The sequence below is a fragment of the Chelonia mydas genome, chromosome 2 (assembly GCF_015237465.2).
Source record: "Chelonia mydas isolate rCheMyd1 chromosome 2, rCheMyd1.pri.v2, whole genome shotgun sequence".
NCBI classification, from domain to species: Eukaryota; Metazoa; Chordata; order Testudines; family Cheloniidae; genus Chelonia; species Chelonia mydas.
In genome coordinates, this window is record NC_057850.1 from 89200068 (window position 1) to 89214291 (window position 14224).

The 14224-nt window shown below is 50.1% G+C and overlaps 1 protein-coding gene across 4 annotated transcripts in view; it reads right to left on the reverse strand.

Annotated features, from left to right (window-relative positions):
• Nucleotides 1-8216, reverse strand: part of PTPN2 (protein tyrosine phosphatase non-receptor type 2) — a 58129-nt gene extending 49913 nt beyond the window's left edge. For 2 of the 4 annotated variants that reach the window (XM_007062342.4, XM_027824759.3), the window contains exons 1-2: nucleotides 7375-8216; nucleotides 647-737 (exon numbers count right to left, since the gene is read on the reverse strand). In XM_007062342.4, coding sequence (XP_007062404.1) covers nucleotides 647-737; nucleotides 7375-7443 — 160 coding nt within the window. In that variant the 5' untranslated portion in view covers nucleotides 7444-8216. The remainder of the gene's footprint in view (nucleotides 1-646; nucleotides 738-7374) is intronic. The other 2 variants (XM_043539902.1, XM_037892892.2) reach the window with 2 other exon arrangements.
• Nucleotides 8217-14224: the final 6008 nt, after the last annotated feature.

Here is a 14224-nt window from a genome sequence, read left to right on the forward strand (position 1 = left end):
AATCATGATTAGAATCAGTGATTTAAAATTGGTCCACCTTGCTTGCTCACATACATTTATATATTTGTACACAGTATTTATAACTACCAACCCGCATGTCACTAATCACTGTAACAGTGTATTACAAGGATCGGCAACCTTCGGCCCGCGGCCTGCCAGAGTAAGCCCCCTGGCGGGCCGGACTGGTTTGTTTTCCTGCCGCGTCCACAGGTTTGACGGATCGCAGCTCCCACTGGCTGTGGTTCGCTGCTCCAGGCCAATGGGGGCTGCGGGAAGTGGCGGCCAGCACATCCCTCAGCCTGCACTGCTTCCCGCAGCCCCCATTGGCCTGGAGCAGCGAACCGCAGCCAGTGGGAGCCGCGATCCGTCAAACCTGTGGACGCAGCAGGAAAACAAACCGGTCCAGCCCGCCAGGGGGCTTACTCTGGCAGGCTGCGGGCCAAAGGTTGCTGATCCCTTTTATAGAAGGGCCAAATCTTCTATTGTTAAAAAACAAAAACAGATACTTCTCAAAGCAAATCATTTTAGGTTATAGTGTTCATAAATAAGAATCTCTTTGAAAAGGAAAAAAGTGAGTAACGAATCTAGAGATAAAACTGTTTCATTCTGGATTTAATTACACGGAGCAAAGGATATATATACTTACATGGGCTGACATCTCTGTATCTATTTCGATTTCTGTTTTCTGGATATTTTGCAACTCTATGAGGATAGTCATTGGATTTACGCCGAATTTCCTTAAAATTACAAAAATAGAGTTTAGTAATCTCCTCAATTCACTCTGAGGAACATTCTGCACAGCAAAAAAAGTATTTTAAAAAATCATATTATAGTTTATCAAGGTTCACCTTTGCTCAGGACTTCATTTGTGCCTGGCATTTAGAACTATCAGCTTCTTACACTAGTCTAGTCAGTTAACACTGCACAGACAATTTGGTGAGTATTTCACATGACATGAAACAAGGGAGGATAAAGGATTTGGCATGGCTATGCTCTTTGCATATGTCTTCATATGGTGTCTCCCATGCCAAAATTGGACTTAAATAGGTCTAATACTGTTTTACAAATGTTCCCTCTGCACCATGAAGTGCCTGTGAAATCCAATACAGCTCCTCTCTGTTGTCAAGACGGATAGTGCTTGGCGATTTCAGCATCAAACAGATAACTCTGAGTTAGCTCCTGATTTGTAGCTGTGGTAACAACCGTGGGACTATTCCAGTGGTCTGATAACTCACACAGCTGACCACATCCAGGGTCTGTTTGGAATGGAACAAAGGCAATTAACTCCATCAGTGAGAGGTCACGACACACCATCCCCAGAACAGCAAGGGATATATTTTGAGGGTCTGCTCTCAGAAGTTCCTAGAACAAGTACATTTCCAGAGTGTTCTGAGAGACAATACTATTTAACAGACTAAAAGAATGGGGAAGTATGATAGTGTGAAGGCATGGAGAAGGGGTTTTAGCGATCAGCCCTCGACTAATGACAGTGGCTTCTAAATATAGAATTTCAGAAACGTAGGGCTGGAAGAGACCTTGAGGGTCCATTCAGTCCAGCCCCCTCCACTGAGGCAGGCCCTAGTATACCTAAATCATCTCTGACAGGTGTTTCTCTAACCTGTTCTTAAAAATCTTCAATGATGGGGATTCCACAGCCTCCCTTGGTAACCTATTCCGGTACTTAACTTTCCTTAAAAAAGTTAGATATTAGGAAAAACTTACTAACTCACATCCTCCTTGTTGCAGATTAAGCTTATTATTTCTTGTCCTACCTTCAGTGGACATGGACAACAATTGATCCCCATCCTCTCTATAACAGCCCTTAATATATTGGAGACTTATCAGGTCACCCCTACAGTCTTTTTTTTTTTCCAAAAGAAACATGCTCACTTGTTTAAACCTTTCCTCATAGGTCATGTTTTCTAAATCTTTTATCATTTTTGTTGCTCTCCAATTTTTCCACATCTTTCTTAAAGTGAAGTGTCCGAAACTGGATACACTACTCCAGCTGAGGCCTTACCAGTACTGAGTAGAATGGGACAAATACTTCCCATGATTTCCATATAATACTCCTGTTAATATACCCAGCAAACTGCATCACACTGTTGGCTCATATTCAATTTGTGATCCACCTTTTCAGCAGTACTATCACCTAGCCAGTTACTTCCGATTTTGTAATTTTGCATTTGATCCTTCCTTCCTACGTGTAGTACTCTGCCCTTGTCTTTTCCCAATTTCGTCCTGTGGATTTCAGACCAATTCTCTATTTTATAAAGTCATTTTGAATTCTAACCCGGTCCTCCCAAGTGCTAGCAACCCCTCCCATCTTAGTGCCATCTGCAGATTTTATAAGTATACTCTTCGCTACATTAGCAAAGTCATAATGAAAATGTGGAACAAGTACCTGGCCAAGGACAGACCTCTGTGGGACCCCACTGAATATATCCTCCCAGTATGATAGTGATCCACTGATTACTTCTTTGAGTACAGCCTTTCAACCAGATATGAACCCACCTTATAATAATTTCAGCTAGAACACATTTCCCTAGTTTGCTTATAACAATGTCATGGAAGACCAGATACATCATGCCTACTGCTCCCTCCCCTCCACATCCACTAAGCCAGGAATCATGACAAAGAAGGAAATTAAGTTGATCTCATGATTTATCCTTGAAATCTATGCTGGCTATTTCTTATAACAGTATTATCCTCTAGGTGCTTACAAAAATTGTTTAATAACTTGTTCCAGGTATGGAAGTTAGGGAACAAAGAGGACCTGGGGTATAAACTGGTCAGCCTTTTTTAAAAGAAAGGTACAAAGTCTGCCCTTCTCCAGTCCTCCGGGATCTCCCCTGTCCTCCATGAATTCTCGAAGACAACCGTTAACAGTTCCAAGATTCCTTTAAGTACACTCGGTGAACTTTGTCAGGCCTCCCAACTTAAATACATCTGACTTAGCTAAAATATTCTTCAATCTGTTCTTTCCCTATTCTGGCTTCTATTCTTTCCACCTTGTTGTTATGCTTAACATAGTTAATGTTCTGGTCACAACTAACCTTTAAATAAAGTCTGAAGCAAAACACGCATTAAATTCCTCAGGCCTTCTTGATATCCATTATTAGACCTGCTATTTAGTCTCACTAAATAGTGGGCTACACTTTCCTTCATCCTCTCCTCTTGCTCCTCAGTAAGAAGAGATTCTGTAAATATATGTCTTTCATGTCCTTTGCTAGGTGTAACTCATTTTGTACCTTAGCCTTTCTGATTTTGTCCCTATATGCTTGTCCTATTCATCTGTATTCATCCTTAGCAATTTGTCCACGCTTCTATTTTTTTTTTTTTTTTTTAACTCCTGGGGGAATTCTGCACCCCTGCACAATGCAGAATTTGCGCAAATTTCACATTTCCACTACAGAAGTGGGGCTGTAGAGCTGCTGGCAGCCATTAGGGGATGCTGGACTCTGCAGAGCCCAGCTCTCCAGCTTGTAGTCAGTGGAGTGCCCAGTCTGGTGGGGATGGAGGCTCTGCACACTCTGGCTGCCTGGCTTGATCCTCATCCGCCCCAGGACAGGAGAGAACCCAGGAGACCCGGCTCTTGCAAAGGGTGAGAAAGGGCAGGGCAGCACCACACCACATCCCACAGCACAACAGTAAAGAAGCTTGGGGGGGAGGGGGGAGAAGAGTAAAGGCTCTGAGGGGAGGGAGGAGGGTGTCTGGGCTCTGGGGATGCCCTGCAACTGAGTTCTGAGGGGGGAAGGGGTGCCCCACAGTTGGACTCTGGGGGGAGCAGGTTCGGGTGTTTGGGTTGGAGGGTGCCCCATGGCTCGGCTCTGGAGGGCCCCAGGCAGCTCCCTCCAGTACCCCTCAACTGGAACTGGGTTGTCATAGGGTTGGTTTTTTTAAACTCTCTATTCCTGAGGGATTTTTTTTTTTTTAAATCTGTATTGTTGACATACTTGTGACATAATTTAAAATAAATTAACAAAATTGAAACTGGAATGATTATGTTGTGTTACTTTGACAAATAAACTACACAGAATTTTAAAATATTGTGCACATAATTTTTAGGTGCATAATTCCCCCAAGAGTAACTTTTGTAAGATTCCCTTTGATTTTTAGATGATTAAAGAGCTCTTGATGGAGCCACATGGGCCTCTTACTATTCTTCCCATCTTTCCTCCTCTTCTGGTTAGTCTCCTATTATGTCTTTAATATAGGGGTGGGCAAACTACAGCCCAGGGGCTGCATCCGGCCCGTCAGACATTTTAATGTGTCCCTTGAGCTCCCGCCAGGGAGCAGGGTCCGCGGGCTTGCCCAGCTCTGTGCATCCTGTGGCGCCGTGTGGCTCTTGGAAGCAGCGGCATGTCCCCTCTTCAGCTCCTACATGCAGGGGCAGCCAAGAGACTCCACACGCTGCCCCCACCCCAAATGCTGCCCCCACAGATCCCACTGGCCAGGAACCATGGCCATTGGGGGCTGCAGGGGCAGTGTCTGCAGACAGGGCAGCGTGCAGAGCTGTCTGGCCGCGCCTCAGCGTAGGAGCCGGAGCGGGGGACATGTTTCTGCTTCTGGGAGCTGCTTGAGGTGAGCACTGCTGGGAGCCTGTGCCCCCTCCCAAGCCCCATCCCTGATCCCTCTCCTGCCCTCTGAACCCCTTGGTCCCAGCCTGGAGCATCCTCCAGCACCCCAAACCCTCATCCCAGAGCCCTCACCCACATACACCTCCACCCCCAAGTTCATGAGCATTCATGGCCTGCCATACAATTTCCATATCCGATGTGACGCTCGGGCCAGAAAGTTTGCCCACCCCTGCTTTAATATCTCTAAATGCCAGCTCTCCTGACTTCTTCCTTTAGATATTCTTTCCAAGAACTTACCTACCAGTTTTCTGAGTTTGTTGAAGTCTGCCTTTTTCAAATTTATTGTCTTTATTCTGCTACTCTCATCCCTCCCTCTCCCTAGGAATCATTGATTCTATCACTTTCACCCAAATTGCCTTCTACCTTCAGATTCACAACCCATTTCTCCCTGTTGGTCAGAATCAAGTCTAAGATGTCTGCCTCCTCTGCTTACTTCCTCCACTGTCTGAAACAAGAAATTCTACCAACGTGTTCCAAGACCTATTATAAGCTGTATCTGTCCAATTCCCCAGCTTCATCCTCCAAGGCCAGATTCATCTAATACAGGCAAATAGAAAAGATGGCTAGAGTGCCAGGCGTCTGCTGAGTCTGACTAACTGTGACAGAGACCTTTTTGTAGTCTTTCTGTACTTGTATCTGAGAAGATAAAGAAAAGTTTTTTACTGTACAATAGCACCTTGTCAAGTCTTCTCTCCTTCCTTCACATCAGTGATGCTGCTACTTCTGACAATAAATGTCCTACAGGACTCAAAAAATATTCTCCCTTTTTTCTCTCCAGTAATCCCACTGCAGAGGTCCTGACTATTCTTTGCCTTGACTATTATAATCTCCTCATGGGCTTCCTTCAATCTACCATCTGCATCATCCTCATTGCAAAAAAGCCCCACTCTCATCAAATCTCTTCAAATTGTCTTCACTGTTCTTCCTGAAAACAGGCATAATCAGAGAGGATTTCTATGGCACTATAACCTAAAATGAACTTGGATCCTGTTGTTAGATAGGAATATTGTCACTTTTATTGAAATATCATTACATATAAACAAATTAATCATTTATGCATTAAAGATCTGTGAGGTAAGTGTTGTGTAGTTTCCCATAAAAATAAATATATTATTCTCTCTTTTTTTTTTTTTTTTTTAAAAGTGTCTCTCTTAAAAAGTTTAGTGCACATTTTAAATTGCATACACATAGCTTACTGACAATTTTGGAGCAACTCAACCTACTAGAGATACAAGAGTTAAAAACAACAAAAGTATCCAAAAGAAACCTCTCATCGGAATGCATTACTTTAAGCTCTTCTCTCTCAGTATGCATGTTTACATACAAAACCCTCTGATTTGCCACAAGGGATACCAGCAAGGGATACGATTACAATGACCCAAAATCTGTTGGAGGAGAGTTTCTCGACAAACACTGGCAAGTCCATGGAATTGGAGGACTCACTCTACAAGGAAGGAGACCCCACCTTTTCTCGCCTATTGAATTTTTCCTCGAGAATTCCCTGAGCATAACTTGCAGTCTTCCTTGCCTCCAGTATTTATTACCCATCTATATGGGGAGGCTTGCGCTTGAACATGGCTGTGTAGTCACGGCACCAGCGCTCTCCCAGCACTGTAAGAAAACCACCCCCACAAGGGGAGTAGCTCCTAGAGCTGGGTGCACTGTCTACACTGGCATTTTACAGCACTGAAACATGCAGCACTTAGGAGGGTGTGTGTGTGTTTTTTCACACCCCTCAGCGAGAAAGTTGCAGTGCTGTAAAGTCGCTGTGCAGACAAGGCTTTAGACAAGTCACACTCACTTGGTGCTGCTTATTCCTCATTTGTAAAACAGGCCTAACATCTAATAACTCTGTGGGGTGTGATGCCAGCTAGATGAGCAACGTTTGTAAAGCTATTTTATAAAACCTTAACTCGAAGGATAGGAGTGCAAATTATTAATCACTACTATTTTGGCAAAAATAGACGTAGTAGCTCTGACTCAGGTGACCCAAGATATGAAAGGCAGTTACTACACATCATGCAACTTCTGGTGACATAACGTGTGAAGTGGTCTTGCCATTAAATCTTCACAAGCAATTAACGCTGCCAGAATATTGGCGCTACGCTGTGAACAAGAGACTAGCATGAATGCCCCAGCACCACTGCAAAGCTGGCAGCCGCCGCAGCCCTCTGCTACCTCGGGAGTATTTCACAGATATTGCTTTATCCGCCTGCAGAACGACACCCAGGACGAGAGGTGTCCGCAGCGTGCGAAGGGCAGAGGGGAGCCCGGAGGAGAAGCCTGACAAACACATCGAGACACGGCTTCATCAGGCAGCGCCCCAGAGGCCGGACTAGGAAGCGGGGGCGTCGGTAGGCGAGAACTCATCGTCGCGCGTGCGCATTTTCAGTTCTGCTCTACCCGCACTTCATTCAACACGCGCCTCATCCACTCACCCCCCTACTCACGTACTTGACGCATGCGTGCACCCAACAGCCCTGTGCACCTCCTCCCATCTCCTCATAGAGCATGCGCCTTCCACGGCGCTCCTCTCCCCCCGCCCCTTCTCGGAACATGCGCAGTGTCTCCCGGCGGCTTGGTGCTGGCGCTACCGCGCGCACCTGAAATCAAGCCGTGGCCCAACGACTTCCGTTTCCCAGTCTAAGACAAGAGCCTCGCGTGCCGCCCAGAGCCGCCTGTCTCTCCCTCCCCTCCCCCAGCCCTCGATAAAGGGAGTCCCTTGTTCACTCACAAAGTAGCGAGCCTGCCAGTCGTTAGCAGTGTCGATCTCCTGGAACTCCTGCTCTATGGAGGCTGCCATGGTCGCGGCCGGAGCGAGGGTGGCCGCTGGAGTCCTGCAGGCTCATAACCTCTCGCTCGCTCGCTCCGCCCAAAGCACGAGCGGCGGCGAGCGCAAGTCCCAACTCGCCGCGCGCTCCGTCTTTGCCTGCCTCACAGTCCGCCGCGGCTCGCTAGTCGCCACCGCCGCCGTCATGCGCATGCGCGGTCCCAGCCAACCAGCCTCCGCCTAGCAGGGGCAGTCGAAACCTCACCCCAGGGAAAGCACCTGGGTTGACGTCACGATACGTTCTGGGCCGGGGTGGGGTGGGAGAACGCACAGGTGGGGAGGGGTGGGACAGGCAGGGGGCTCCCTGCCCGCCCCGCTCTGAGTGGGGGAGAACGGCGGGGGCAGAGGTTGCGGAAGGACCAGAACCCCGCCCCTCTCCGCCTGTACCGCGGCGGGGGTCTCCGCTAGTCCGCTGGGCTCGGAGTCCTGAGACGCCTGACTGGCTGACAAACCCCCACCAGCGAAGGCGGCGCGGCGGCTGCCCAAGGGCGGTCGCGCTCGCGCTGGATAATGCTCAACCGCCAAACACCGGAACGTGCCGAGCGAGCGGCGCCCGCGTCACCTTAACTCTGCCCTGTGGGAGCGCGGCTCAGGCCCGGCCCCACGTGTGCCCACTGCCTTGCCAGCAGGGCGTGTCCCCCAGAGAGCACAGCAAGGGGCCACTAGCACAAAGTCAAAAACCTCTTTGCTGCGGCGGGGAGCCATTTGAGTGAGCTGCCCTGACCACCAGCAGCCTGCACCTGCCTTGCATTCAAACACTTAGCCCAGTCTGCAGAAATGCTGGCATGGCTGGTCATTTTACAGCCTCTTTATGCACAAATGCCCTCTGACCTTTCTTTTCACTTACCCATCACTGCATCTGCAGGTCGCTCTCAGATCTCACCTCTGTACTGACAGTCCCCTTGGCAAGATCATTCCTGTACACAGGTACTGATTTCATCCTCAGAAGTCAGCACTGAAATGAGCCAATATCTCAAAGTACACTTGCACATCTTTCCTTAGATCACACATGCTGAGGAGGCAGGGAGTGGGTGTCAGACTCTCTAAGTGAGGCAGGACTCCCAATCACAGCTATGCTAAGCTAATGCCAATTAATCCCTTAATCATTCAATACAGCTACAGTGTATGCAGATAATTTCCAAAGGCTATTATCAGCTCCGGGGGCTAGAGCAGGCATGGGCAAACTTTTTGGCCCAAGGGTATAGAAATTGTATGGCAGGCCATGAATGTTTACCAAATTGGAGTTGGGGTGCAGGAGGGGGTGAGGGTGAGGGCTCTGGCTGGGGGTGTGGGCTCTGGGGTGGGGCCAGAAATGAGTTCAGGGTGCGGGAGGGGGCTCCAGGTTGGGACCAAGGGCTTTGGAGGGAGGGCAGGAGGGGAATCAGGGCACGGGATTGGGGTACGGGAAGGTGGCTATGGGGTGCAGGCTCCAGGCAGCACTTATCTCAAGTGGCTCCCAGAAGCAGCGGCATGTCCCTTCTCTGGCTCCTACACGGAGGTGCGGCCAGGCAGCTCTGCTGCTTGCTGCCCCGTCCACACGTGCCACCCCTGCAGTTCCCATTGGCCGTCATTCCTGGCCAATGGGAGCTGAGGGGGGCAGCGCTTGGGGTGGGGGCAGTGTGTGGAGCGGAGCCCTCTGTCTGTCCCTACGCGTAGGAGTCAGAGGGGGGGACATTCCGCTGCTTCCAGAAACTACATGGTGCGGCCCCCGACCCTGCTCCCGAGCTGGAGCGCCAGAGTGGGGCAAGCCCCAGACCCGGCTTCCCAGTGGGAGCTTGAGGGCTGGATTAAAACAGCTGGTGGGCTGGATCCAGCCCACGGGACGTAGTTTGCCCACCCCTGGGCTAGAATTAAGGTTATGTTGGTGCGTCCCTTCACTCTGTATTTCCTGGTTTTCAGAAGTTGAAGTTTGATTACCTACGACAGTATTTTGCAAACCGTGGGTCACGACCCACTACTGGGTTGCAGCATGAAAGGCGCTGGGTCACTTTTGTCTGGTCAGCACTGCTGACCGGGACGTTAAAAGTCCCATTGGCGGTGCTGCCCAGCTAAGGCAGGTTTGTGCCTCCCTTTTCCGACACTGTGCTGTGCCCCGGAGGCAGACAGCAGCAGGTCTGGCTTCTTGGCAGGGGGACCACAAGGCTCCACATGCTGGCCCTGAGCACCAGCTCCGCACTCCCATTGGCCAGTACCTTGCACGCCTCCACCTTGCATGCCTCCACCTAAGAGCCAGACCTGCTGCTGTCCGCCTCCGGGGCACAGCACGGTCCATGGTGCACCCCAGCTGCGCTGCTGACCGGGAGCCGCCAAAGGTAAATCCACACCACAACCCCACACCCTAATCAACTGCTCCAGCCCTGAGCCCCCCGACACACACACCTGGAACCCCTTTCTGCAATCCAAACCCCTCATCCCCAGCCCCACCGCAGAGCCTGCACCCAAAGCCCTGACCCCCTCCTACATCCCAAGCCCCTGCCCCACCCCTGAGCCCCCCCAAACCAGAGCCCTTCCTGTACCCCAAACCCCTTATCCCCAGCCCAAAGCCCTGACCCCCTCCTGTACCCCAACCCCCTGCCCTAGCCCTGAACCCCCGTAGACCCAGAACATCTTCCTGCACCCCAAACCTCTCATCCCTGACCCCAACCCAGAGCCTGCAACCCCAGTCCAGAGCCCTGACCTACTCCCACACCCCAACCCCCTGCCCCAGCCCAGAGCCTCCTTCCACACCCTGAACCCCTTATTCCCAGCCCCACCCCACAGCCCTCACCCCAACCCTCTGCCCCAGGCTGAGCCCTCTCACGCCCTAAATCCCTCATCCCCAGCTCTGTTAGGTTGCAGGCATCAAGAATGTTCTTCAACTGGGTCCCCAGAAAAAAAGTTTGAAAACCACTGACCTAAGCTATTTCAGAGGTTTGAGTGTTCTGGAAGGGCACAAGATAACACAGGTCAACCTTTACTCTGCCTTTTTTATGTTGGTGAATTTCCTATTTTTTTATTTAGCACACACTCTCACACACACACACGTATTAATTTTCTTATTGTGCACTGGTAATCAAGGTCATGCTTCACATTTTTGTGAAGCGTAAAGTTGCTGACAGAGCAGGGAGACAAAACACAGACATGGTTTATTTCACCATGTATAGATGTTTTTGTTCCATCCATATAGGTTTGTAGAAAGTGTAAGCTCATGTACGGAAACTGGTGTATCTGTCTGTATAAGGGACGAGGTGTAGATGGTCTGACATAGGGTCACAGCTGGGCTGGTGTGTCCACAAGTCAAGTAGTTAGCAAACAGGGATCAGAGTAATGGATAGAGCCAGGATCAATAGGCCAGAGTCAGGGTCAGAGTCAGGCTTGGTCAGAGACCAGAGATAGTTACCAGGCTGGAATCATGAGGCAAGAGAGAGGATCATGGGCTGGAGATCAGAAAGCCCAGCAAACTTCTTACACCACCATCCAGGGTTAAATAGTGACCATGGGCCTATCAGAAGACCACAGGGTGCTGTTGCTCTAGTCCCTTTGGGCGGTACTTACTGTGGCACATAATCTCCTTGGATGTGGCTCTTCACAGTCTGCTGCTGGCAATGTGGGAATGTCAGCTGACCCAAGCTCTGCAAACCTAGATTCTAGCCTCATGGATCTTTACAGTCTACTTCTCAGCTATCCCCAGCAATTTATAGCACCACCACCACCATTCCCTACTAATCCTCCTTTCACAACCCATGAAAGGATTAGCTGTTTAAAAAATATTTCTTGCTCTCTTGCACCCTCTGCTGCTGCATACACATATTACAGACAATAGCTTAGTAGAGGGTCCCACACTTTCTTGTGTAGGTCAAAGTATAAACACAGTCAGGTCCCCCATCCCCAAGCAGGGTCTTCACCTCAACTTTGGCCAGCACCCCTACCTGAATATCTTGGATTGCTGATCCAGCCACCCCACACCGTACGTGCGTGACCCTTACTGGCACTCCATCCTGTTCCTCCTCACCTGGGCCCCTTGCCCCAATGCCAGCCATCCACCACTCAGGCAGATCCATTGCCCACACTCCAGCCAGCTCCTCCACCTCAGATGTGACTTTTGTCCCCCTCAACAGTCTGAACCACCCACCAGCCTGGTAAGCCACCTCCTCAAACTGTGTCTGGCTCCAATTTGTTCCGCCCCCATTCAGCCTCTCAACACTGGCTGGCCCTCTCCAGCCAGGCCCCTGACCCCTTGACTCCTCACAGATGGGCTTCCATTTGCGCACAGTGCTCATACTGCAGAACCAGAAATGTGCTGCTGTTTGGTGGTTTAGCGTGTACCTTGTTACAGTGAATTATTTTATTGTAGCTTCCCCCACACACACCACACTTACCTCACTGTCTAAAATTTAGTGTTTGATTTCATGTCATTTTTCCTACTCTAGCTTTAGTTACAACACTCATTTCCCCTCCCCTTCCCCACCCTCAACTGAAGTGCCTCGTAGCTGGTTTTGCAGTTCAGGGCAACTGCACCCTTATTCTCCTTCCATAATCCCTTGATATCACTTGCTCTAAGCTTCCGGCTTCTCAGCCATTACCCTCTCTTGGACAGAGACTGCACCTCTCTCCCTCGTACCTGGGATTTTCTATGCTGTACAATTCCCTGTATGCTGTAATATCCCCAGCAAGACAGACAGCCTAAATGGCCAGCATCTGCACTTCACTTTCTCTCCAGAGACTTTGAACAGCATAATTGCCAGGATTATAAATTATCACACAGCTCCTTATGAACAAGCACATTTATTTTTACGGGGAAACCATTACAGAGAACATATACTTAAACAATCAGGGAACCTACAGGCATGCTAAAAAACTTACCAGAGATCATCCCAACTCCAACCTCGGACTCTGATAGGCGTCAGTCCTTCAAAACACACAAGGGGGTTTCCCCTGTGGTTACAAGGTCATAACTGTCTCAGATTCAGAACCAGAACCACCATGAATAGTTCAGTCCCTCCTTTATACAGCTTGGGCCTTTGATCTTGGCCTCATGTAACACATGATCAGCAGAGAAAGGCCCACTCTTCAGGCTGGGGTTTTGCATAACCAGGGGAGGGCATTTGCATGCACTGCCCCAAGATATTTCCCAGGAAAACTACTTAACATTTTTTGTTCCAAAAGTCTGTTCTTGTCTGGCACATTGTTCAATATAGTCTATTGAAACCCCCTAGGTCTCACGTTTGTCTCATCTCTCTGCTGGAGAGGTTACATACAATCCCAGCCCACAATTATACATAACTAAGGCTAAGATTTTGTCATGGATATTTTTAGGAAAAGTCACGGACAGGTCACAGGCATGAAAGAAAAATTCACTGAAGCCCGTGACCTGTCCCTGACTTTAACTAAAAATATCCATGATAAAATGGGAAGGGACTGGGGCAGCTGCGGGGTTACTGGGAGCTCCAGGGTCCCCCTGCCACCACTGGCAGAGGGGAGCTGCAGGGTCCCCCTGCCCCATCACAGTGGCAGGGAGCTGCTGGGGTCCCCTGCCCCACCGTGGCTGCAGACAGGGAGTTGCCGGGGGTCCCCCTGCCCCACCGCAGCAGCAGCAACCGGGGAGCTTCCAGGGGTCCCCTGTCCCACCATGGTGGAAGCTGGGGAGCTACCAGGGGTCCCCATCTCCCACAGCAGCCAGGAGCTGCACGGTACCCCCTCCACCTGCAGCAGGTGGGAGTGTGGGGTACCTCTGCTGCCCATGGTGGCTGAGAGCTTGGGGGCCTGCTGCCTCAGGCAGCAGGGGCATGGCCGTCCTTACCCATACGCAAAGGACGCAGCTGCACAGGGCACCAGGAAATTTGGGGCACCAAATTTCCTGGTGCCCTGCGCAGCTAGGTGCTGCTCCAGCCCCTGCTCCAGCTCTTGCCCAGGGCCCCTGGCCCCTACCCCCTGCTCCACCCCGCCTCTTCCCCGCCCCAGCCCCATCTCTTTCTGCCCCCACTCCCCTGAGCTCTGCAGCAGGGCCGGGCCTGTGTTCACGGGAGTGCAGTGACCTGGCCCCAGCTGTGCCGCCAGTGAGTGCTGGGGGGTGGTTCCCCCCTGCCCCCCAGGCCAGCCCCTCCCCCCCATAGGAGGCCTGGGTTCCCTCCCCCCCCCATGGGGGTGTGTATGTAGGGCCCCAGAATAGCTAGGGACAGCCCTGTGCGGGAGTACCTCACAGCTCCCTGCCGCTGCAGGAGGCGGCAGGACCCTGCAGCTCCCATCTGCCAGGGCTGAAGTCACGGAGGTCTTTGGAAGTCACAGATTCCGTGATTTATGCAACTTCCGTGACAAAACTGTAGTCTTATACATAACCCACTCATTTCAGATAATGAACCTCAAAGATTCTTAAATTTAATTCAAGAGGGTCTCCCACGGATATGGCAGGAAATTGCCATTTTCATCACAGCCAGGTTTTTGATTGTTTAGTTCTATAGTGGTATTTAGAGTTTGCAGTGAAGCGTGCGTAGTAGCTGAATTCTTTTTGTTTTTGTTGTGTATGCCCCCAGTGCTTGAGTCTGTGAAGTTCTGGTTGTTTTGCCAGATTTGTGCTAATGTCACCATGATGATAATTTCACTTTATTTTGTGTCTGTTTCAATTTTGAATAGCCTAAAAGGTAGCTGTGTTTGGAGAAATGAGCTGTCCTTTGGAGATTCTACCCAATGAATGCCAAGGCTCATAGTGATCAAGAAATCTGTGTGAGAGCTGAAAAAGGTATCAACAGCAGCTCTGAGTTTAGTGATATTTGGATCC